The sequence below is a fragment of the Pseudophryne corroboree genome, chromosome 6, assembly GCF_028390025.1.
Source record: "Pseudophryne corroboree isolate aPseCor3 chromosome 6, aPseCor3.hap2, whole genome shotgun sequence".
Classification (NCBI taxonomy): Eukaryota; Metazoa; Chordata; class Amphibia; order Anura; family Myobatrachidae; genus Pseudophryne; species Pseudophryne corroboree.
Window position 1 is genome coordinate 551,205,548 of NC_086449.1, and position 26,274 is coordinate 551,231,821.

A 26,274-nucleotide genomic window follows, 5' to 3' on the forward strand; every position below is an offset into this window, starting at 1 on the left:
TTGCTGAAATAAATTCACAGACTGCAATGGGCGGCAGTCATACATAAACATTATTTCTTTCATTTATAATAAATTTAGTCAGTTCTCACTTTCTGCACATTCAAGAACCGAATAACACTCCTCACTTCACAGTCTGAGAGATTTTGTGTTGTAGGATTAATTGTAACATTTAACAATATCGCCAAAAACAACCATAACAGCACGCCACTCTCATGCACTTAGAAAACAGGTTGGGTAGACCTCCTGACCATGAATTGGGGAGGGTCCTTATTTTCTCGATTACCCTTGTATAATATGCTCCGTAAATTCTAGCGTACTGTTTATTATACACAGTGTCGGACTGGGGCATGTAGGGCCCACCGGGGAAATGCAGTGGTATTGGACCATGTGTAGGGGTATGGCCTGCCACCTAATTGGTTTGACTAACCATTAGAGAGTGCAATTTTTGGGCCCCTTCATAAATATATACAGTAAATTCAGCTGCTGCATGCATGATAATGTACCAGATTAATAACAGCAATGCACTGTACAAAATACACCATAGTCCAGTATAAGGAAACATATGTATAATGTATCATTTCAAGTCTGGAACCTGATCCTTAGAGCAGGAGGTGGGCCCCCAGGCAGTAGGGCCCACCGGTGGTTTCCCCCTTACCCCTGTGAGACAGTCCAAGCCTGATTATACATAACAGAGAGCATAGTATAGCAGATATTCAGTTCTCTTCTGATTACAATGTGAATATGCCACAGTGCATGTAACTGTCATTTAGTAGTATCACTGGCTAAATAGGTTGAAAACCACATACACAGTATAGAAAAGAAATGTAGGGCATCTGAGTATTAAAGACTTCTTCAGCTAGATTCATTTTAATCCTTTGTATTTTAAAAGATTGAAATGGTCAGCAGAGTATTATGTTTGTTTGTGCTATTAACCAGAATGTTCATTCCAGAAGTTTGTCGGCACAGATTTTGTCCCCGTGGCAGTATTTGTCATATTCCAATTAAACCATGCGCAGGTTCATATGTAATTAGCAGTGGGTCATAGAAAATTGCAATATTCTAGACAAGGCTTTGGACTTCTTTATGTAGAGATGTTATATTAGATGTGCATTTGACACTGAGTTTTATGCTCCCTACAACAAATGACATTATAATAGGTTTTATTTAGTGCTAAAATAATAATCTCAAATACTGTATATCTGCTGAGACAAAATAGGGAATAAGCACAGAAAAGACACAGGGGTTTGGTATGAAATACCTGCAATCAAAATACCGGCAACAATTGACCAACAGTCAAAATACCGACAAGGTCAAAACACCTACAGGTCCTTTATTGGGGGTGTAGTATGGTATACCGACGGCCGGACTCCCGGCGACCAGCATACCGGCGCCGGGAGCCCGACCGCCGGCATACCGACAGTGTGGCGGGCGCAAATGAGCCCCTTGCGGGCACGGTGGCGCGCTACGCGCGCCACACTGTATTATTATCCCTCCAGGGGGGTTGTGGAACCCCACGAGGGAGAATAAGTGTCGGTATGCTGGCGCCGGTATACTGTGCGCCGGGATCCCGACAGCCGGCATACTGAAGACCACCCCTTTTTTGGTGTGTATGTCGACATACTTTGGCACAGTGCCTCACTGCACTCGGCACACTCTTCTATTCCTCCTGGGATGGTAAAGTATGAACAAGTCGGTTTCAATGAAAAAAATCATGAAAAACTCATGTCGACTTTTTGACCTCTAGACATTTTAAATGTCGGTATTTTGACCTTGTCAGTATTTTAAATGTCTGTGTTTTGACCGTTGGGATTTTGATTGTAGGTAAATTGACCGCATCCCAGACACAGACAGAGATTAGTGAAGTCAAATGCCATCACAGCTGTATTGTCCTTCAAATCCGTAGCGTATGTACATTTGGCTGTTTCTTTATGTCCATGCATATTAATGTTATTTTATTTATTTATCTTTAGTAATAATGGATTCCAGCACTGTCAGAAATAAAACAGACACTTTTTAATAATTTAATTGATATTACAAAATTGTATTAAATATAGCAATAACACTAACACCGTAATATTTACTATAGATTGTCCAAATCCTTATTCATGGGAGTCACTCTGGAGTGCAAGGCCAATATGTATTTGCATATCTGTAAAATAGGAGTTTCTGGGCAGGGTCTGGCTGGTGAAAATGCGATCGCGCAGAACTGTTCTGTCATGTGGGAGTGACATAGACAGGAGTTTAGTGGGTGTGTAGCTTGACTTCCCTGCTAGTCAGGAGAAGGGAAGCCTTTTTCAGACTCATTTGTAGCGTGTAGCCACGGTTCCCGGAGCACATGTGTGCTATGGCGCCCCCTCCCCCCAAGTGTGCGCGTGGGGTTAAATTAAAGGGGTGTCTCCCCATGGCTCCCTCCCCCACTGTATTTCCCCAAGGCTGCCTCCCCCCAGAGTCTCCCAATCGGTGCCTCCCCCCTGTATCTCCCGAAGGCTGCCTTCCCCCCTGAATCTCCCCCTGGCTGCCTTCCCCCTGTGTTTCCCTAAGGCTGCCTCCCCCCCTGTGTCTTTCCATGGCTGCCCCCCCCCTATTTTCCCATGACTGCCTACCGCCTGTCTCTCAATGACTCTCCCCCCCCCCGTATTTCCCCATGGCTGTCTCCCCCCTGTGTCTTTCCATGGCTGTCTCCCCCCTGTGTCTTTCCATGGCTGCTAGGGGTGTCTCCCCATGGCTCCCTCCCCCACTGTATCTCCCCAAGGCTGCCTCCCCCCAGAGTCTCCCAATCGCTGCCTCCTCCCTGTATCTCCCGAAGGCAGCCTTCCCCCTGAATCTCCCCATGGCTGCCTTCCCCCTGTGTTTCCCTAAGGCTGCCTCCCCCCTGTGTCTTTCCATGGCTGCCCCCCCCTATTTTCCCATGACTGCCTACCGCCTGTCTCTCAATGACTCTCTCCCCCGCCCCCCCCGTATTTCCCCATGGCTGTCTCCCCCCTGTGTCTTTCCATGGCTGCCCATGGCTGTCTCCCCCCTGTGTCTTTCCATGGCTGCTAGGGGTGTCTCCCCATGGCTCCCTCCCCCACTGTATCTCCCCAAGGCTGCCTCCCCCCAGAGTCTCCCAATCGCTGCCTCCCCCCTGTATCTCCAGAAGGCTGCCTTCTGGCCTGAATCTCCCCATGGCTGCCTTCCCCCTGTGTTTCCCTAAGGCTGCCTCCCCCCCTGTGTCTTTCCATGGCTGCCCCCCCCTATTTTCCCATGACTGCCTACCACCTGTCTCTCCATGACTCTCCCCCCCCCCCCGTATTTCCCCATGGCTGTCTCCCCCCTGTGTCTTTCCATGGCTGCTCCCCCCCCCCCCCCCCCCCCCGACATAGAACTGGCAAAAGGAAAAAAAATATTTTAGATGCTAAATATAAGTGCAAATAACAGGAAAAAAAATCCCTTCCACTCACTTACCTGGGAGCAGAAAAAGACTCCGTAAAAGAACTGAAATGCACTACTGGACGTAGGGGGTTATTCAGACCTGATCGCATGCTTAGTTTTTTGCTGCGCTGCGATCAGGTCAGAACTGCGCATCCATATGCACCACAATGCGCAGGTGCGTCGTACAAGTACAAAGCGGATCGTTGCCCAGCGATGGATTGTACAAAGAATCTGTTCGCACAGCCTTTCACAAGGAGATTGACAGGAAGAGGGCATTTGTGGGTGGCAACTGACCGTTTTCAGGGAACGTTTGGAAAAATGTATGCATGTCCAAGCGTTTGCAGGGAGGGTGTCGGACGTCAAATCCGGTCATGAACAGCCTGATGTGATCGCAGCACCTGAGTAAGTCCTGGGCTGTGCAGAGACTGCACAATGGGGGTAATTCTGAGTTGATCGCAGCAGGAAATTTTTTAGCAGTTGGGCAAAACCATATGCACTGCAGGGGAGGCAGATATAACATGTGCAAAGAGAGTTAGATTTGGGTGGGTTATTTTGTTTCTGTGCAGGGTAAATACTGGCTGCTTTATTTTTACACTGCAATTTAGATTGCAGATTGAACTCACCACACCCAAATCTAACTCTCTCTGCAAATTAGAGATGAGCGCCTGAAATTTTTCGGGTTTTGTGTTTTGGTTTTGGGTTCGGTTCCGCGGCCGTGTTTTGGGTTCGAACGCGTTTTGGCAAAACCTCACCGAATTATTTTTGTCGGATTCGGGTGTGTTTTGGATTCGGGTGTTTTTTTCCAAAAACACTAAAAAACAGCTTAAATCATAGAATTTGGGGGTCATTTTGATCCCAAAGTATTATTAACCTCAAAAACCATAATTTACACTCATTTTCAGTCTATTCTGAATACCTCACACCTCACAATATTATTTTTAGTCCTAAAATTTGCACCGAGGTCGCTGTGTGAGTAAGATAAGCGACCCTAGTGGCCGACACAAACACCGGGCCCATCTAGGAGTGGCACTGCAGTGTCACGCAGGATGTCCCTTCCAAAAAACCCTCCCCAAACAGCACATGACGCAAAGAAAAAAAGAGGCGCAATGAGGTAGCTGTGTGAGTAAGATTAGCGACCCTAGTGGCCGACACAAACACCGGGCCCATCTAGGAGTGGCACTGCAGTGTCACGCAGGATGGCCCTTCCAAAAAACCCTCCCCAAACAGCACATGACGCAAAGAAAAAAAGAGGCGCAATGAGGTAGCTGTGTGAGTAAGATTAGCGACCCTAGTGGCCGACACAAACACCGGGCCCATCTAGGAGTGGCACTGCAGTGTCACGCAGGATGGCCCTTCCAAAAAACCCTCCCCAAACAGCACATGACGCAAAGAAAAAAAGAGGCGCAATGAGGTAGCTGACTGTGTGAGTAAGATTAGCGACCCTAGTGGCCGACACAAACACCGGGCCCATCTAGGAGTGGCACTGCAGTGTCACGCAGGATGTCCCTTCCAAAAAACCCTCCCCAAACAGCACATGACGCAAAGAAAAAAAGAGGCGCAATGAGGTAGCTGTGTGAGTAAGATTAGCGACCCTAGTGGCCGACACAAACACCGGGCCCATCTAGGAGTGGCACTGCAGTGTCACGCAGGATGTCCCTTCCAAAAAACCCTCCCCAATCAGCACATGATGCAAAGAAAAAGAAAAGAAAAAAGAGGTGCAAGATGGAATTATCCTTGGGCCCTCCCACCCACCCTTATGTTGTATAAACAAAACAGGACATGCACACTTTAACCAACCCATCATTTCAGTGACAGGGTCTGCCACACGACTGTGACTGATATGACGGGTTGGTTTGGACCCCCCCCAAAAAAGAAGCAATTAATCTCTCCTTGCACAAACTGGCTCTACAGAGGCAAGATGTCCACCTCATCTTCACCCTCCGATATATCACCGTGTACATCCCCCTCCTCACAGATTATCAATTCGTCCCCACTGGAATCCACCATCTCAGCTCCCTGTGTACTTTGTGGAGGCAATTGCTGCTGGTCAATGTCTCCGCGGAGGAATTGATTATAATTCATTTTAATGAACATCATCTTCTCCACATTTTCTGGATGTAACCTCGTACGCCGATTGCTGACAAGGTGAGCGGCGGCACTAAACACTCTTTCGGAGTACACACTTGTGGGAGGGCAACTTAGGTAGAATAAAGCCAGTTTGTGCAAGGGCCTCCAAATTGCCTCTTTTTCCTGCCAGTATAAGTACGGACTGTGTGACGTGCCTACTTGGATGCGGTCACTCATATAATCCTCCACCATTCTATCAATGTTGAGAGAATCATATGCAGTGACAGTAGACGACATGTCCGTAATCGTTGTCAGGTCCTTCAGTCCGGACCAGATGTCAGCATCAGCAGTCGCTCCAGACTGCCCTGCATCACCGCCAGCGGGTGGGCTCGGAATTCTGAGCCTTTTCCTCGCACCCCCAGTTGCGGGAGAATGTGAAGGAGGAGATGTTGACAGGTCGCGTTCCGCTTGACTTGACAATTTTGTCACCAGCAGGTCTTTCAACCCCAGCAGACCTGTGTCTGCCGGAAAGAGAGATCCAAGGTAGGCTTTAAATCTAGGATCGAGCACGGTGGCCAAAATGTAGTGCTCTGATTTCAACAGATTGACCACCCGTGAATCCTTGTTAAGCGAATTAAGGGCTGCATCCACAAGTCCCACATGCCTAGCGGAATCGCTCCGTGTTAGCTCCTTCTTCAATGCCTCCAGCTTCTTCTGCAAAAGCCTGATGAGGGGAATGACCTGACTCAGGCTGGCAGTGTCTGAACTGACTTCACGTGTGGCAAGTTCAAAGGGCATCAGAACCTTGCACAACGTTGAAATCATTCTCCACTGCACTTGAGACAGGTGCATTCCATCTCCTATATCGTGCTCAATTGTATAGGCTTGAATGGCCTTTTGCTGCTCCTCCAACCTCTGAAGCATATAGAGGGTTGAATTCCACCTCGTTACCACTTCTTGCTTCAGATGATGGCAGGGCAGGTTCAGTAGTTTTTGGTGGTGCTCCAGTCTTCTGTACGTGGTGCCTGTACGCCGAAAGTGTCCCGCAATTTTTCTGGCCACCGACAGCATCTCTTGCACGCCCCTGTCGTTTTTTAAAAAATTCTGCACCACCAAATTCAAGGTATGTGCAAAACATGGGACGTGCTGGAATTTGCCCATATTTAATGCACACACAATATTGCTGGCGTTGTCCGATGCCACAAATCCACAGGAGAGTCCAATTGGGGTAAGCCATTCCGCGATGATCTTCCTCAGTTGCCGTAAGAGGTTTTCAGCTGTGTGCGTATTCTGGAAAGCGGTGATACAAAGCGTAGCCTGCCTAGGAAAGAGTTGGCGTTTGCGAGATGCTGCTACTGGTGCCGCCGCTGCTGTTCTTGCGGCGGGAGTCCATACATCTACCCAGTGGGCTGTCACAGTCATATAGTCCTGACCCTGCCCTGCTCCACTTGTCCACATGTCCGTGGTTAAGTGGACATTGGGTACAACTGCATTTTTTAGGACACTGGTGAGTCTTTTTCTGACGTCCGTGTACATTCTCGGTATCGCCTGCCTAGAGAAGTGGAACCTAGATGGTATTTGGTAACGGGGGCACACTGCCTCAATAAATTGTCTAGTTCCCTGTGAACTAACGGCGGATACCGGACGCACGTCTAACACCAACATAGTTGTCAAGGACTCAGTTATCCGCTTTGCAGTAGGATGACTGCTGTGATATTTCATCTTCCTCGCAAAGGACTGTTGAACAGTCAATTGCTTACTGGAAGTAGTACAAGTGGGCTTACGACTTCCCCTCTGGGATGACCATCGACTCCCAGCGGCAACAACAGCAGCGCCAGCAGCAGTAGGCGTTACACGCAAGGATGCATCGGAGGAATCCCAGGCAGGAGAGGACTCGTCAGACTTGCCAGTGACATGGCCTGCAGGACTATTGGCATTCCTGGGGAAGGAGGAAATTGACACTGAGGGAGTTGGTGGGGTGGTTTGCGTGAGCTTGGTTACAAGAGGAAGGGATTTACTGGTCAGTGGACTGCTTCCGCTGTCACCCAAAGTTTTTGAACTTGTCACTGACTTATTATGAATGCGCTGCAGGTGACGTATAAGGGAGGATGTTCCGAGGTGGTTAACGTCCTTACCCCTACTTATTACAGCTTGACAAAGGGAACACACGGCTTGACACCTGTTGTCCGCATTTCTGGTGAAATACCTCCACACCGAAGAGCTGATTTTTTTGGTATTTTCACCTGGCATGTCAACGGCCATATTCCTCCCACGGACAACAGGTGTCTCCCCGGGTGCCTGACTTAAACAAACCACCTTACCATCAGAATCCTTCTGGTCAATTTCCTCCCCAGCGCCAGCAACACCCATATCCTCCTCATCCTGGTGTACTTCAACACTGACATCTTCAATCTGACTATCAGGAACTGGACTGCGGGTGCTCCTTCCAGCACTTGCAGGGGGCATGCAAATAGTGGAAGGCGCATGCTCTTCACGTCCAGTGTTGGGAAGGTCAGGCATCGCAACCGACACAATTGGACTCTCCTTGTGGATTTGGGATTTCAAAGAACGCACAGTTCTTTGCGGTGCTTTTGCCAGCTTGAGTCTTTTCAGTTTTCTAGCGAGAGGCTGAGTGCTTCCATCCTCATGTGAAGCTGAACCACTAGCCATGAACATAGGCCAGGGCCTCAGCCGTTCCTTGCCACTCCGTGTGGTAAATGGCATATTGGCAAGTTTACGCTTCTCCTCCGACAATTTTATTTTAGGTTTTGGAGTCCTTTTTTTTCTGATATTTGGTGTTTTGGATTTGACATGCTCTGTACTATGACATTGGGCATCGGCCTTGGCAGACGACGTTGCTGGCATTTCATCGTCTCGGCCATGACTAGTGGCAGCAGCTTCAGCACGAGGTGGAAGTGGATCTTGATCTTTCCCTAATTTTGGAACCTCAACTTTTTTGTTCTCCATATTTTATAGGCAGAACTAAAAGGCACCTCAGGTAAACAATGGAGATGGATGGATTGGATACTAGTATACAATTATGGACGGACTGCCACGGTTAGGTGGTATAAAAAAACCACGGTTAGGTGGTATATATTGTAATACAATTATGGATGGACGGACTGCCTGCCGAGTGCCGACACAGAGGTAGCCACAGCCGTGAACTACCGCACTGTACACTGGTTGATAAAGAGATAGTAGTATACTCGTAACAACTAGTATGACTGACTATGACGGTATAAAGAATGAAAAAAAAACCACGGTTAGGTGGTATATATTGTAATACAATTATGGATGGACGGACTGCCTGCCGAGTTCCGACACAGAGGTAGCCACAGCCGTGAACTACCGCACTGTACACTGGTTGATAAAGAGATAGTAGTATACTCGTAACAACTAGTATGACTGACTATGACGGTATAAAGAATGAAAAAAAAACCACGGTTAGGTGGTATATATTATAATACAATTATGGATGGACGGACTGCCTGCCGACTGCCGACACAGAGGTAGCCACAGCCGTGAACTACCGCACTGTACACTGGTTGATAAAGAGATAGTAGTATACTCGTAACAACTAGTATGACACTATGACGGTATAAAGAATGAAAAAAAAACCACGGTTAGGTGGTATATATTATAATAATACAATTATGGATGGACGGACTGCCTGCCGAGTTCCGACACAGAGGTAGCCACAGCCGTGAACTACCGCACTGTACACTGGTTGATAAAGAGATAGTAGTATACTCGTAACAACTAGTATGACTGACTATGACGGTATAAAGAATGAAAAAAAAACCACGGTTAGGTGGTATATATTGTAATACAATTATGGATGGACGGACTGCCTGCCGAGTTCCGACACAGAGGTAGCCACAGCCGTGAACTACCGCACTGTACACTGGTTGATAAAGAGATAGTAGTATACTCGTAACAACTAGTATGACACTATGACGGTATAAAGAATGAAAAAAAAAACACGGTTAGGTGGTATATATTGTAATACAATTATGGATGGACGGACTGCCTGCCGAGTTCCGACACAGAGGTAGCCACAGCCGTGAACTACCGCACTGTACACTGGTTGATAAAGAGATAGTAGTATACTCGTAACAACTAGTATGACTGACTATGACGGTATAAAGAATGAAAAAAAAACCACGGTTAGGTGGTATATATTATAATACAATTATGGATGGACGGACTGCCTGCCGACTGCCGACACAGGAGGTAGCCACAGCCGTGAACTACCGCACTGTACACTGGTTGATAAAGAGATAGTAGTATACTCGTAACAACTAGTATGACACTATGACGGTATAAAGAATGAAAAAAAAACCACGGTTAGGTGGTATATATTATAATACAATTATGGATGGACGGACTGCCTGCCGACTGCCGACACAGAGGTAGCCACAGCCGTGAACTACCACACTGTACACTGGTTGATAAAGAGATAGTAGTATACTCGTAACAACTAGTATGACACTATGACGGTATAAAGAATGAAAAAAAAACCACGGTTAGGTGGTATATATTATAATACAATTATGGATGGACGGACTGCCTGCCGAGTGCCGACACAGAGGTAGCCACAGCCGTGAACTACCGCACTGTACACTGGTTGATAAAGAGATAGTAGTATACTCGTAACAACTAGTATGACTGACTATGACGGTATAAAGAATGAAAAAAAAACCACGGTTAGGTGGTATATATTATAATACAATTATGGATGGACGGACTGCCTGCCGACTGCCGACACAGAGGTAGCCACAGCCGTGAACTACCGCACTGTACACTGGTTGATAAAGAGATAGTAGTATACTCGTAACAACTAGTATGACACTATGACGGTATAAAGAATGAAAAAAAAACCACGGTTAGGTGGTATATATTATAATACAATTATGGATGGACGGACTGCCTGCCGACTGCCGACACAGAGGTAGCCACAGCCGTGAACTACCGCACTGTACACTGGTTGATAAAGAGATAGTAGTATACTCGTAACAACTAGTATGACACTATGACGGTATAAAGAATGAAAAAAAAACCACGGTTAGGTGGTATATATTATAATAATACAATTATGGATGGACGGACTGCCTGCCGACTGCCGACACAGAGGTAGCCACAGCCGTGAACTACCGCACTGTACACTGGTTGATAAAGAGATAGTAGTATACTCGTAACAACTAGTATGACTATGACGACGGTATAAAGAAAGAAAAAAAAATACCACGGTTAGGTGGTATATAATTATACAATTATGGATGGACGGACTGCCTGCCGAGTGCCGACTGCCGACACAGAGGTAGCCACAGCCGTGAACTACCGCACTGTACTGTGTCTGCTGCTAATATAGACTGGTTGATAAAGAGATAGTATACAACAATATACTACTATACTGGTGGTCAGGCACTGGTCACCACTAGTCACACTGGCAGTGGCACTCCTGCAGCAAAAGTGTGCACTGTTTAATTTTAAATTAATATAATATTATGTACTCCTGGCTCCTGCTATAACAACCTGCAGTGCTCCCCAGTCTCCCCCACAATTATTATAAGCTTTTATACATTGATGTGCAGCACACTGGGCTGAGCTGAGTGCACACAGACTGAGTCACACTGTGTGACTGCTGTGTATCGTTTTTTTCAGGCAGAGAACGGATATAGCAGAGAACGGATATATTAAATAAAAGTTAACTTAACAACAACTGCACTGGTCACTGTGGTAAACTCTGTCTGCACAATCTCTCTCTCTCTCTCTCTCTTCTAATCTATTCTAATGGAGAGGACGCCAGCCACGTCCTCTCCCTATCAATCTCAATGCACGTGTGAAAATGGCGGCGACGCGCGGCTCCTTATATAGAATCCGAGTCTCGCGAGAATCCGACAGCGTCATGATGACGTTCGGGCGCGCTCGGGTTAACCGAGCAAGGCGGGAAGATCCGAGTCGCTCGGACCCGTGAAAAAAAAAGTGAAGTTCGTGCGGGTTCGGATTCAAAGAAACCGAACCCGCTCATCTCTACTGCAAATGTTATATCTGCCTCTCCTGCAGTGCACATGGTTTTGCCCAACTGCTAACAAAGTTCCTGCTGCGATCAACTCAGAATTACCCCCAATATCAGTTTGTGCAGCTCTGCTAAACATGCGATTGCACACTTGCACAGTGAAAATACACTCCCCCTGTAGGCAGCAACTATCTGATCGCAACGCTGCAAAAGTCGCTGGCCAGCAATCAGGTCTGAATTACCCCATATATCTGTGGAGCAAAACTTTCCAAGTCCAACCACTGGTGTATTACTAACTAATGGTTTTACCATTTTTATACAGACATGTACTTGTTTTTAAATATTGTCGATTAAAATGTATTTACCATGAAAATCTGAATTGTGTTAAAGCGCTGTATATCCATTGTTTTTCTTATTGTTTTTGCCTATAAGTTGGGATTCCCTTTTATAAAGAAGCAATAAAGATTAGTTTTTTATTTTATTTAAATAAATTAGTCCTGGTGTGCCCATTACCTATAACCTTCTGTTCTTTCCTTCATATCTTAGTTCTGCATGCAATACAGTTATTCAGGGTGCACCGCTCCATTTACATAAAATCTTCATAGGAGTCTGCAATAATAAAATATTCTGATTTGGTGGTCAAATGGGGGTCATCTTCTGTCACTCACTTACTATAGTGCAGAACGGGGTGCAGTGATCAAAACTCTTCTTTCTCTACAGATTGTTGCACTGAGGGAACAAAATGCCCATATCCAAAGGAAGATTGTAACAGGGGAAGGAGCCGATGAGGAACCTATTGAAGGAATGGAGCAGGGGCAGAAGGTCCATGACAAGGTAATTTGTTAGTAGAACCTAAACACTTAAAAATGATATTATTTAATGTGTATGTGGTCCCTCAGAACTGGGGAGTACCACTAAAACTAAAGTGCCCTGGTTTAGATATATATATATATATATATATATATATATATATATATAATGGGGAGTTCTGCCTGTCAGAGTAAATGGGGCATAGACTAAGCTAAGACAGAGCCAGCTTCATGTGTGCTCAGCAGGAGGAGGACCCGGCATGTGCTGACACAGGGACTGTTGGCGGATAGAGGGGCTGAGAAACGACAGTTGAACTGTAGCACTGAGACAGTTGTGGGGAGAGAAGCCATGGTGTGGGAGATGCTGCAGAGTGGCAGGGAGAGGTAACTAAGCGGCATGGTGGCTGCCTTATCTGGTGCTGCAGTCCCATAGCTGGAGGCTGATGTTATAGTGAACAGGGCAGATCCTTCTCCGCGGCTTGGACTGGCTGAGGGGCGGTCTAAGAGGCAGGCAGGAGGCAGGCGTTACATACAGTGACTGGGCTGCAGATGGAGGGAGGCGGTTTCCCCTCTGGGACACTCCCCAACTGCTACACAGAGGCAGTAACAGCGACAGGACAGGTGTATAATCACCTCACCCAGCCCCACTGTGCAGCACACTCACACATTTGAATAAATGTCAATCTGAGCTAGTTTTTACTACTAACTTTCATTGTGCAAGTTACAGCTTGAGGCCTTGTATATAGAACTCAGCTGCTGGCTGGATACCATCAGTTTGTTACGTTGCATCCCAGTGTCCAGAGGGATACAAGAAAGACTAGAAACATTCCCCATCCACTATTTCTGTAATAACTCTGGTAGTATTCAACAAAATAGCGCAGTCTTCCTCTCATAAGCCACCCATGACTTTATTCTGACGAACTTAACATTTATAATTAGCTAGCTTATCACTAAGAAATAACCACACGGACACCAACTGCTAGATTTAAAGGTCAAACAGATATTTATTGTTTGATGACCTGTCGTTTAAACTAAGAGTATTGGAGGATGGCGAGAAAAGGCGCTACCAACTCACCAGCACCAGTCAACTATAATAAACAATAAAATAGGAGGGGCCTCACAACCGCCTCCTTAACATAACCCGCACTGCGCAGGACTCACCCCCCTTACTTTAGCAGAGCCGTGGACGAACCCGCACGGGAACATCCATAGTCCACCCGCAAGGGGAGGGCACACTCGCTGTTCAATCAAAAGGGGGTGCCCCACAGTGACCACTTATGTAACTTTTGACCGCTGGCTGGTAGCGACTTTCCGCCACAACAAGGATTTTAACAAAACCGCAGACCGCCATCCAACCCAAACAAAAGAAAGATTCAACCAGACAGTACTCTAAAGATACTTTCCAAAAACACACCAATACCCGCAGGGGAAAGGTGAACACCGTCTTCTCTATAAAACTGTACATTGCGCAGCACCAAGAGCGGGTGCCTAACTACTAAACCCCCTATCCCCTGCACGTATACTGACACCGCGGAATTCACTTTCTTCCTCGCTTTCTCAATTGCAGAAAAACGAACGGCACCCCGCCAGTGAAAACGGGGCACCATGTCAGACCACACAACTATCACCTGGGGCCAGGATGCCCGCAACGCCACTAAATCCGCTTTGATACTCAGAATGAGATCGATGCCTTTGACCCGCCCCATATCATTCCCCCCGAGGTGAATGACAATCCAGCCGGGCCGATCCCACCTTCGCTCATGGCGAAACAGCAAGCGAAGTAAACCCATCCAACGCAAGCCCCTAACGCCCAACCATCTAACTACCTTGTCCCCAAAAAATTCGCCTGTTCGCCCTGCCATAGGATGCCTCTCCGCCCAAAAAATAAAAGAATGGCCAATAAGCCAAATCTGATCCGAGACTTCCAAAGTAGCTGCAAAAGAAAAATTCCTACCGTCAGACACTATAACATACCGAAAACAATAATGAAACATGCAATTAAAGAACCCGAGTGAAGGAGAAAACTCAAAAAACCTCCCGTGAACCGTGTGTGATGCCAATTGTAATTCGGTCCCCTCGGAGGAAAATTTAAAAATTCACTTCACACCCTCCATTCCTGAACGCTAGCCGTTCAAGAACCGACGGGTAAACACGTTTCCGGGTTCGCGCAACAGGCGCAATAACAAAACACTTATCATATTCCCTAGACCAGGCGCAAGCCTAGCCAACTGAGACCGGGCTGCCATACCCCAAAACGGTATCCAGCCCGCATAGGCAAGCCCCACTCACCGGGGCGGGCCCTAGTCAACGATTTTCCACAGGAAGGGCGGCACCGATAGGCCCCCAATCGCAGCATCAGGAACCAGCTCCCTAAACTTATCGAACTCAAAACGCGACAGTGCGTCAGCAATTCTATTGTCAACCCCCGGGACATGCGCAGCCGTGAAATGAATGTTATGCCTCAAGCACTTAAGCACCAGATAACGCAACAAGCGCAGAGCCTCCGGAGAGGACGAGCGCTGGTTATTAACCGCGTGCACGACGCCCAGATTGTCGCAGCGGAACACAATACTCCGATCCGACAAGCTGGGTGCCCACAATTCGACAGCCACTATCAAGGGGAATAACTCTAAAAGCAGCAAGTTCTTTGTAAAACCTCGGGTCACCCATGCTGCAGGCCGAGGCGCGGCGCACCACTCTGTCCTCAAAAAAGCCCCAAAGCCCGAACCCCCGGCGGCATCGGTAAAAAGTTGTAACGCGGCGTTGGAACAACGCCCCGCTGGCCACAACACCTCCCGGTTAAAAGAAACCAAAAAAGTGGACCAGATTCTCAAATCTTCCCTAATCTCGCGTGAAATGTAAACCGTATGGTGAGGTTTCCGCACCCCCGACATGGATCTCTCAAGCTTACGGCAGAAAACCCGGCCCATGGGTATGATCCTGCACGCAAAATTAAAAGACCCAAGCAACGCCTGGACCCGTTGTAATCTGACCCTACGACTGAGGAGGCATTGCTCTATGAGACCCAGCAACTTGTGCACCTTATCGGCCGGAAGCCGGCAGCAACCGGCCTCCGAATCGATTTCGATGCCCAAATAGCTGAGACACGCCGTGGGCCCCTCCGTCTTATCCGAGGCCACGGGAACACCCAGGAGACCGAACAAACTCTGGGCTAAACCCAGCACGTCACCGCAGACCGACCCATCCCTTGGACCCACAAAGAGAAAATCGTCTAGATAGTGGGCAACCCCCGGGTGGCCGGAGGCTGACACCACGCACCAATGCAAAAATGAACTGAATTTCTCAAAGTAGGCACAAGAAATGGAACACCCCATAGGCAAGCACCTATCTACGTAAAACCCACCCCGTAACCTGAAACCAAGAAAACGAAGGGAATTGGGGTGGATGGGCAGGAGGCGGAAAGCGGACTCAATGTCCAGCTTGGCCATGAGGGCGCCGGGCCCCGCCCTTTGGACTAACAGCAGGGCCTCATCAAAAGATTGATATCGCACCCTGCAAGCTTCCTCCGGGATGGCGTCGTTGACCGAGCCGCCACGGGGGTGTGACAAATGCTGAATGAGGCGGAATTGACCCTGAGCTTTCTTGGGGACCACCCCTAACGGTGAGACGCACAGCCGTGGCAGTGGTGGGGACGGGAAAGGGCCGCGCATGCGCCCCAAATCGATTTCCGCCTGGACCTTACGGGCGACCACGGAGGGGAAATCGCGTGCGGATTTTAAATTGCGCCTGGAGACCACGAGGACCGAATTCGGGATAGGGAGCCTGAAACCGCTACGGAAACCGTCTAACAAAAACAACCCCGAAGTGACGTCGGGGTAAATGCCCAACCATTTAGTCAATTCGGGGACATTGATGGGGGAAAATGCCTTACTTTCCACTTCCGGGCACCTCGGCAGCATCCGAGGGCCTGAACCCGGAAGGGGACTGGCAATCTTTGGCCGGGTGCCCCCCGCCGCACACCTTGCAGGAGTGGCGAAAACGGCAGTTAGAACCCCGGGAACACTTGCCCTCGTTGAAAGCGAAGCATTTCCCTTTATTCCCCAGAGGCGGGCTCGGCCGGACACCTAAACCCGGCTTGCCGCTTTGGGCTTCATAAAGGGGCTTATTATGTTGCGTGACCTCTAACCAGACTTCAACGTCTTTGTACCCCAAGGGTAGTGTCGGGTTACCGTCTTGGTTACGACGGAATTTCTCATCGTAATCCCGCCACGCGTAACCCTTGGAGGTCAAATACATTTCGTGCACCAGGAACAAATACTTGACCGTGTTGTGATACTCCGTAGGCCTCGTCTCGGCGTAGCACGCTGTGAACACTAAAAACCCTCGGAGCCACTGGTGAAAATTGCGAAATGCATTCTCACCAATGCCCCCGACCTTCTTGGCCTTATCGAACGCCTTCCGCATGTCATCCGTAAGGGTGAACATGTCGACATATTTACCCTTCTTAATCTTCTCCCTCATCCGTTTACGTAAACCCCTGGTGACCGCAGTGTTTGCGCAGTGCACCATTTCCGTAAAACGCGGAGGGTCCTGTGTGACTGCCGACACTGTGCCCTTAGCCTTCCTATCTTTCTTGCGTAAGCGATGCGCAATGAGCCTGGCTAGTTTACGCGGGCGCCTGGGGGACCCGGAAGACCTAGTATCCGAAGAGGAGCTGGAAGAAGAACTATCAGAAGAAGAATTAACTTTCTCACCCGTTCCAGAAGGACCGCCCGCTTCTTCTGCCGCGGTGGCGGGGCCGGATGGAACCTCTTCAGGGACCCGAGATCCCCCCGTTCCCACTTGCTCAGCCTGCTTCGCCGCTCCTGGCTGTGCTTCACTGGATGTTGCTGCTGCCGTGGCTCCAGACGATCCGCCCGGGGGAGAGACTCCCCTCGACATGCCGACACCTGATGGGGAAACAGAAGGGAGGGGGAGGGGAGGCACAAAAGCGGCAGCCTCCGGGGGGGAACCGGAGGTAGCGGAGGGGGGGGAGCAGCAAGGGGGGGCCGTGAACAGGGGGCGGGCATGCCCAATGACGCATCGCCAGCCAATTCAACGGCTGCGCCAGATGCTGGAGGCCATGTGGCCGGGGAGGTAAAACCAGCGTGCCAATTGGACGGAGCCTGAGAAAACTACGTCGCCCAGTAAGGTGTCTGCGCGAGAGCCCCGGGGGTAAAACCGCCGGCGTAAGAACCCCCCCATGGAGCAAACCCCGGACCACTCGGCGTGGGCCAGGAGGTCACCGAGCCCTGCGTGTGCGTAAATGCCACCGGCAAATAAGGGGACGAAAATCGGAAATCGGGTGCCGCCCCGGAAGTCATGACCGGGAATTGCAGTGCCCCAGACCAGGCCACCGACACCGAAGCAGCCGGTAGGAAACCCGCGGGCGCAGCCTGATATGTGCCGCCTCGGGACGCAAATGAAGCGGCCACGGAACTGTGCCCTGACCCCATCTGCTGTACCATGATCTGGTCAGCAGATGGCGTCGCCTCACTGGGCCACAGGCCACTAACGGGCGGCAGCAGGATCTGGGATACCGGGAGCGCCCCCGGAAGAATCCCAGATGCCTGCCCGCCGACGCCCGACACCCCACTGCCCCCCGCGGCATTGGAAACCATGGGAACAGCGGGGGAAAACAGGGTATCTAAACCACCCCCATGCGACTGCGCAAACGTAGGCCCGCCCCCCGAACTGTCCCTGCAATAGATGGCAGAGACCCTATGTCCTGCACCAGCCAGGCACCCGCAGGGGAGCTGGCTGGTGAGAGCCCCGTCAGCACATTCCCTCGTGCGGCGTCGCGGGACCCGCTCGACAGGTCACCGGACCCGCCAACAGCGGCCGTGGGGAGGAGAACCCGACTGCCCATGGAGGCCGGAGCCCCGGCGCGCGCGGCTCTACCGCTGCGCCGGGCTCCGAGAGCGGCCGTCGCGGGAGAACAACCGCCGCCCGGGGAGAGCAGGACACTGTCTCCAGCGGGCGGCGAAGCGGAGGGGGAGACCACGCGCACGCGCGGCCGGCGGTAGCCAGCCGCTGTGAGCGGACGGGCGGCCTCAGCCAGCCGGCGGGGAGGGGGCGCAGATCTCTTAGGACGGGGCATAGCGCAGGGGAGCAGGCTAAAACAAGCTGGCACAAGTTAACAAATGCACAGGGTGAGAAGGGGGCAAATTGAAAACTGCTGTACAGCATGCACACTTACCACATCCAAGAAAACTGGCAAGAGGAAGATGGCTGCCTAAACCCAGTACTATATACCCCTGTGTATACTCCTCCTACATATCCCTAATAGGCACCCATCGGTCACCTGACCACAACTGTCCATCACTAAGGCTAGCCCTGCCTATCCTCAACACATGTCACAAAAAATCAGGGTGCTTATGTGGCTTCGAGCCTATGCGGATCTCTGCCTGCCTTCTCAAATCAAAGTTAAATTGTTCTCGGTGAGGCTACCAGGGCTTCAGCAAAAAGGCACAGTTCTTCACCAGGATTACTAAAGCTCATACTGTATCTAACCATTTGCCCTAACGGATAAGGCCTTAGAAAATGTATTAAGCCTTAAAAAGTGATAAAGCGGAGAGTGATAAACTACCAGCCAATCAGCTCCTAACTGCCATGTCACAGGCTGTGTTTGAAAAAGGACAGTTAGGAGCTAATTGGCTGGTACTTTATCATTCTCCACTTCATCATTTTTAAGGCTTAGGGGGTATATTCAATTAGCAGCGATAACGGACTTTTCGCGCGAAAAACCGGACTTTTCCCGCGAAACACAATTACAGCCTATTCAATTTTCCGGGAAAATTTATCGGTGATCATTTTTTCACTAATTTCACTTCACCTACTCTGAAGCAGGTGAAAAGTTGGGAAAAGTCACTATTTTAAGGTAAAAATGTTTGGATATGGTACAGAACTCCTTCGACACCCCCCTTAATGACTAATTAGGCACGTTGAGGTTTTTAATTATTTTTAATTGGCCAATAATTACATGTCATTTTTGGGGTGAAAAAGTACAAAGTGATGGAAATTGGGGTTCAAGGTATGGGACAGGTATATTGGGGTGCTTTATGAGTGGGACAGGTGTTTTTAGGCTTGCAGATGGGAGTAATCGGTCTGTTTCCACTTTTTTTTTAAAGTACCCTAAAATGACCCAAATATATACTTATACCCATTTTCATGTACCCCAAATTTAATGAGAGCATTTATTTTGCTAAAAAAAAACTTGCTTTCTATCATTTTTTTGCATTTTTTTTAAAAATGCCTGTAACAGCCATTTCACACAATTAAAGTCCCCAAAAACGCTCTAATGTGATCTCTAACACACTTCTCTTCTGTTTTCCTATGTTAGTTTAGCATTTTTTGGGGTACAGGCTGATTTCCCCATTTTCACCTGCACTTTTCACTGCAAGAATTTTCACGTGAAACCCGTTTGGAATTAAATAGGTCGAAAAACGGAGCGTTTTCGCGGCAATTTTCGCCCGATTGCTGCGAAAAATTTTCGGGCGAAAAATTGCCGCAAATGTGCGGATAATTGGATACCCTAGTCAGTGCGTCTGGCCCAGAGAGTGATGAAGTACCAGCCAATCAGCTTCCTAACTGCCATTCAGCAGAATGTGTTTTGAAAAATTACGGGACCTGATTTGTTAGTACTTTAACTTTCTACATTTAATCAATTTCTAAGGCTTAATACATTTGGGCTTTAGGCCCAAATGCATATACCCATAAAAAGTGATAAAGTGGAGACAGATCAAGGGGTCTATTTACTAAACCTTGGAAATAGATAAAGTTGGTGGAGATAAAACACCAGCCAGTCAGCTCCTAACTGCCATGTTACAGGCTGTGTTTGAAAAATGACAGTCAGGAGCTGGTAGGATGGTGCTTTATCTCCGTCCACATTACCTCTCTCCAAGGCTTAATACATACAGGTAAATGTATTATAGCAGCAAGGATCATGCCGCTATAACACTTTCTTCTTCAACTCATTGCTGTGGCCGGCTGCACTGCACAAGCACCGGATCTCGCTACTCACGCGAGATCCTCTGCGCAGTCCGTAGCCGGCACCCGCCACAGCCAGGGGCAATTAATAGTGCATACAAAAAGAGATTACATTTCTTTGTGCATTTTTTACTTTTTTTTTTTATTGTATGATTTTAACAGCATTCTATTGAATAAGAACAGACAAAAAATTCACTGGAAATCCGGAGACAACAGTACATTGTTAACACAGAGTAACTGTGCGGTAAAAGTCACTTCATTTTACTTTGTATAGCATTTTTCATCCACAATTCATCCATTCAAACTACGTGGGTAGAAAATATATAGGTTAGAAATTAAACTTTTAAGTTGGCCAAGGCTACTAGTGCCATACTTGCCTACCCTCCCGGAATGGCCGGGAGGCTCACGAAAATCAGGTGGCCCTCCTGTCCCCCGGAAAAGTGGGCAAGCCTCCCGCTTTCCATGCTGCCCCTCCACGACCCTCCTCGGCCACCCGCAGTAGAGAACAAGTGGGCGGTCCAAGGGGGTCCGATGACGCGATTCGCGCTGAATCGCGTCATCGTAGCTCCGTCCCCGCTATACAGCACCTCTTTTCTCGGCACTGCATAGCGGGGGGGCGGAGCCACGATGATGCAAACCTGGTGCCACGCCTCCCGGACTGTCCACTACCCTGTTGGCCATGCCCCCGGAACGGCCATCCTGCTGCTGGCCACGCCCCGTGCACATACAACGCTGCCTCCTCCCGGAGGAGGGGGCAGCAAAGTAGGTAAGTATGACTAGTGCTTGCGCCCATGAAATGTTGCCAGCCCTCGACTAACCGTGAATCTATTGGGATGCCCAGAGTAGAGCTAGCTGTAGTAGTAGCCCATCTTACCGCAGCTCCCCTTCAGGTGTTTAAACTTACAGTACAAGCAATTACAAGAATGGAATGGAAAAGGTAAGGAGACATCAGCTACTGCCTCCTATAATCACTGCTGTCCACCAGTCTACCGTGTGATTGTGTGTGCGGACTAGAGATGAGCGGGTTCGGATTTAATCGGTTCTTTACGCCAGAATAATCGCCATTTCTTATTTTCTGGATTTTTCTTATTGGCTAACCAAAACACATGACGTCCGATAGCCAGTAAGGAGATTCGGGTAAATCCGAGTAAAACCGAACCTGCTCATCTCTAGTGCGGACCATGGGGCACCAATAAACAATCACCGAACATACTGTAAATGTTAAACAGGAAATAAAGGAAACTATATGTAAACAGACGGAAAACTGAAGAACAGTTGTGCTCCTATTGTGTTTTAAATGTCATTATCTGTCATATATGTAATTGTTATGTACTGTAGCTGAGGGTTTTATTTAATTTATTAACATCCTTTATAGCAACACTAGCTGTTCTACCTGTTCTTCACACGGGTGTTTCTGATTTTCACGGCTGTAAATATAAAGAAGTGTTATAAATTTGGTAAATCTATAGAGATGTAAATTTGAGACATCTTAATGTAAGTAAATATTAATCCATGGTTCTTGGCGTTACCAGAGGAGTACCCATAGCAGATACGGTAAAAAGTGACAGGATCATTTTTGTCGTTTATTAACTTCTACACAATGGAGATGCAATCCAAATGTTGATCCGATTGTCCATTTGGCCGTTATAGTTCACGCAATGCAAGCCACGCATCAGTGATGATGTCATTATGTCAACCCCGTTTTCATCCCCTTATGGAAGGAATATTAAAATTCTAGTTACATAGTTTTCCTATTTCCCACCTGAAAAATACCTATGTTAAATTTCATCATCCTAATATATCGGGAAGTAAGAGAATTAGTGATGAGTCAGTGAGTGAGTGAGTGAGTGCTTTCACACACATACACACACACACACACACACACACACACACACACACACACACACACACACACACACACACATATATATAAAATATATCATGGTCAAAAACGTTTCGTTAGTTTTCATTGAGATGTTGCCTTTGCAAATTCGGAGGTTGTTTAATAAACTGCATATTCCATCATGGTAAAGTTTCTAATCAGCTGAGGAGCCAACGAGCATGAGCCATAATTGGAAACCTGTCGCTGGAAAAGCTGTCATTTTTAATATTCCTTTACACCTGTAATAATGATCCTTTTATAGTTTTCAGCTATAGCAATACCTACAAGAAATAATAATAATTCAGTGGCTTTTTGCACTTCTAGCAAATTATTTAATTCCTAAATTAATTTTCCACTCTTACTCTACTGTACATTGTAATGATCTAACGGTCATGTAGTGTGTTAAGCAACTTAATATTTCCATAGTGTATGCCACTCTACTGAGAGACCAATGTATCTCGGTTATGTGGTTATTACTTTGTTATGCTAAGAACATATTCTAAAGTGTTGGGTATGGGATGCCAGAGGCCGGGGATCCCAGCGGTCAGCATACCGATGCCGGAATCCCGTCCGCTAGAATGCCAGCAGGGGGGTGAGCCGGGAACCCGACTGCCGGCAATGTAACTACATTCCATTCTAAATGTATAATGTGCAGATTATGCCTGTATATTCATGTGATAAGGACCAGATCCATAGTAAAATTGGTCACGTATCTTGTGACTAATTGCTACATTCGTCAGGTGGTTCGGCATATACAAGTAAAGGGCTAGTAAAACATATCCAGCATTTGGTGATATCGATGGGTTCCAGACTTCAGGCAGTCATTGCACGCAAAGGATTCTCGATAAAGTATAAAAAAAAATATTACTATTATCATTTGTTTATATGGCGCCACATGGGATCCGCAGCGCCCAGTTACAGAGTAAACAAATAAGCGAAACATGAAAACAGTGACTTACAGTTCAATACAATATAGGACAAGTACAAGGTATATAAACATAGCTGCATCAGTAAACACCACTGAAATCAGGGTGGCAGAAAACTGAGGGATTTGGTGCCATCATCAAAGGGAGTATTGAAAAGAAGATAGGTTAAGTAAGAGACGTAAAAGCACGTGAGGGAAGAGGATCCTGCACGTGAGAGCTTACATTACATTTTATTTATGATTATGTTAATTTGCCCATTTATATTTGAGCCCCTAAAAACAAGGGACTGTGTATAAAAATTGTTATAATTCCTGAACGTTTCATACAATATTTTTGTTCAAGCCCTTAAATTAAAGCTGAAAGTCTGCACTTAATTTGCATTTCTATTGTTTCATTTTAAATCAATTGTAGTGGCTTACAGAGCCAAAATTAGGAAAATTGGACCAGTGTCCAAGTAAATAAAAATCTATCTGTATGTCATCTCAGTCTCCAAAATATATTGGTTTTGTTGAAGTACAGTGTAACAACATCTACAGGCTAGGTATTACTAAAGAAGCAATATTAGGAGAGACAGCAGATGGTGCTGTATCTTAAGTTGTCATTGTGTGGTCTATATGTAATAGTGCTATGCTCTACTGAATCTTGTTCCATCTTGTGAAGTTTACTATGTTCTGGTCACAGTAAAGTTTATCCCACAATTTTTATCTGCATGTTTGATGCTTGAACGGGTTGGGGCTGGGAGACCAGCGCTTGGGAATGCCGGGGGTGTGTGTGTGTGGGGGGGGTGGGGGTGGGGGTGGAGGAAGGTGTGCAACAAGGCCCCAGGTTCTGCGCTCGCCACAGGTTCTATTTCCACTGTAAGGGTGCCGTGGACACCCATGAGTGGGAATGGTCCCTGTCAGTCGGCATTACTGACTGTCAGGCTGGTGGGCGGGCTGGATCCCAGTGTCGGCATGGTGACCGCCGGGATCCCGAGCGCCGGTCACGTGACTGGATCCTGCTTGAACAACAGGTTTACACTTAAAGCAAATTTGTAATTATTGTTGTAGGTGGTAAAGCTTTGCAAATCTTATTTCACTGTGTTTTTTGTCAAATTAGTTGCTAGGATAAAACCCATTTAGATACAAGCACTCATTTTGAATGGCAATAAATATATGCATAGATTTTGCTGAATTAATGTCAAACTAGCTATATTTCTGAACACGTCTTAAAATGATTATTATATGAGAAGCAATTGAGCAATGAATATTGCAGCTGTGATTGAAGGTGGCCTGCTTAGTGGCTTGTTTAGTTATTACTGAGCTGATTTCTGTTTTAATGAAGTTGTGTGCTATCACATGGGATTCTGGGTATCATAGCAAGTCTTTCACTGCTGGAATTATGCTTGTATTCGATCTTCATTACATTTATATTTATGTGTATCATGTTTTGATTGGAGAGCTTCTGTGCAATACATGCATTTAACCCTAGAGTTGCCCATAGGCGGTAAATCTGAGTTGATCGCAGCAGGAACTTTGGCCCTCATTCCGAGTTGTTCGCTCGGTAATTTTCTTCGCATCGCAGCGTTTTTCCGCTAATTGCGCATGCGCAATGTTCGCACTGCGACTGCGCCAAGTAAATTTTCTAAGAAGTTTGGTATTTTACTCACGGCATTACGAGGTTTTTTCTTCGTTCTGCTGATCGGAGTGTGATTGACAGGAAGTGGGTGTTTTTGGGCGGAAACTGCCGTTTTATGGGAGTGTGTGAAAAAACGCTACCGTTTCTGGGAAAAACGCGGGAGTGGCTGGAGAAACGGGGGAGTGTCTGGGCGAACGCTGGGTGTGTTTGTGACGTCAAACCAGGAACGACAAGCACTGAACTGATCGCACTGAAAGAGTAAGTCTCGAGCTACTCAGAAACTGCACAGAGAAATGTTTTCGCAATATTGCAAATCTTTCGTTCGCAATTTTGCTAAGCTAAGATTCACTCCCAGTAGGCGGCGGCTTAGCGTGTGAAATGCTGCTAAAAGCAGCTTGCGAGCGAACAACTCGGAATGAGGGCCTTTGTTAGCAGTTGGGCAAAACCATGTGCACTGCAGGGGAGGCAGATATAACATGTGCAGAGAGAGTTAGATTTGTGTGGGTTATTTCGTTTCTGTGCAGGGTAAATACTGTCTGCTTTATTTTTACACTGCAATTTAGATATCAGATTGAACACACCCCACCCAAATCTAACTCTCTCTGCACGTTATATCTGCCCCCCCCCCTGCAGTGCACATGGTTTTGCCCAACTGCTAACAAAGTTCCTGCTGCGATCAACTCAGAATTACCCCCATAGAGCAGGTTGAGAACATCATACTCTCTTGACTCTAAATACAGGTTGAGTATCCCATATCCAAATATCCGATATACGGAATATTCCGATATACGGACTTTTTTGAGCGAGAGTGAGATAGTGAAACTTTTGTTTTCTGATGGCTCAATGTACACAAACTTTGTTTAATACACACAGTTATTACAAATATTGTATTAAATGACCTTCAGACTGTGTATATAAGGTGTATATGAAACCTAAATGAATTGTGTGAATGTAGACACACTTTGTTTAATGCACAAAGTTATAAAAAATGTTGGCTAAAATTACCTTCAGGCTGTGTGTATAAGGTGTATATGTAACATAAATGCATTCTGTGCTTAGATTTAGGTCCCATTGCCATGATATCTCATTATGTTATGCAATTATTCCAAAATACGGAAAAATCCCATATCCAAAATACCTCTGGTCCCAAGCATTTTGGATAAGGGATACTCAACCTGTATATATATATTTTATTTATCAGTATTTTTCTTGTAGGAATTTGAGCACCTTATAATATTTAGTACTATTTTCCACATTTTTAGTTGGCCACGCAAAGAACAATTCTGCTACTATTTGAATTTCAGTCATATTACACAGATTTGAATCTTCAGTACTCCTGTGAAATGGGTGGATCAAGTTGGAGTTAAAAAAAAAAATCTGATTTTTTGATTGGCTTATTCTTTGTCCTACCAATCATTTTGGGGCTGTACTTGTGGCAATATGTGTCCAGTTTATTGATATTTGCCTGCGTGACATGACCAAGTATGTAGACACCTGAACATCACACCAGTGTGAACACATATTCCACAGCACTTTACAGAGAATATTTGGCAA

General features: G+C 47.0%; 1 protein-coding gene across 12 annotated transcripts in view; it reads left to right on the forward strand.

The window, feature by feature from the left end:
* PPFIA2 (PTPRF interacting protein alpha 2) overlaps nt 1-26,274 on the forward strand; it is a 656,694-nt gene that overhangs the window by 424,948 nt on the left and 205,472 nt on the right. For 11 of the 12 annotated variants that reach the window (XM_063927696.1, XM_063927698.1, XM_063927701.1 and 8 more), the window contains one exon: nt 12,218-12,331. In XM_063927696.1, the coding sequence (XP_063783766.1) occupies nt 12,218-12,331 (114 nt within the window). Of the gene's footprint in view, nt 1-12,217; nt 12,332-12,605; nt 12,691-26,274 lie in introns of those variants that run through there. The other variant, XM_063927707.1, reaches the window with a different exon arrangement.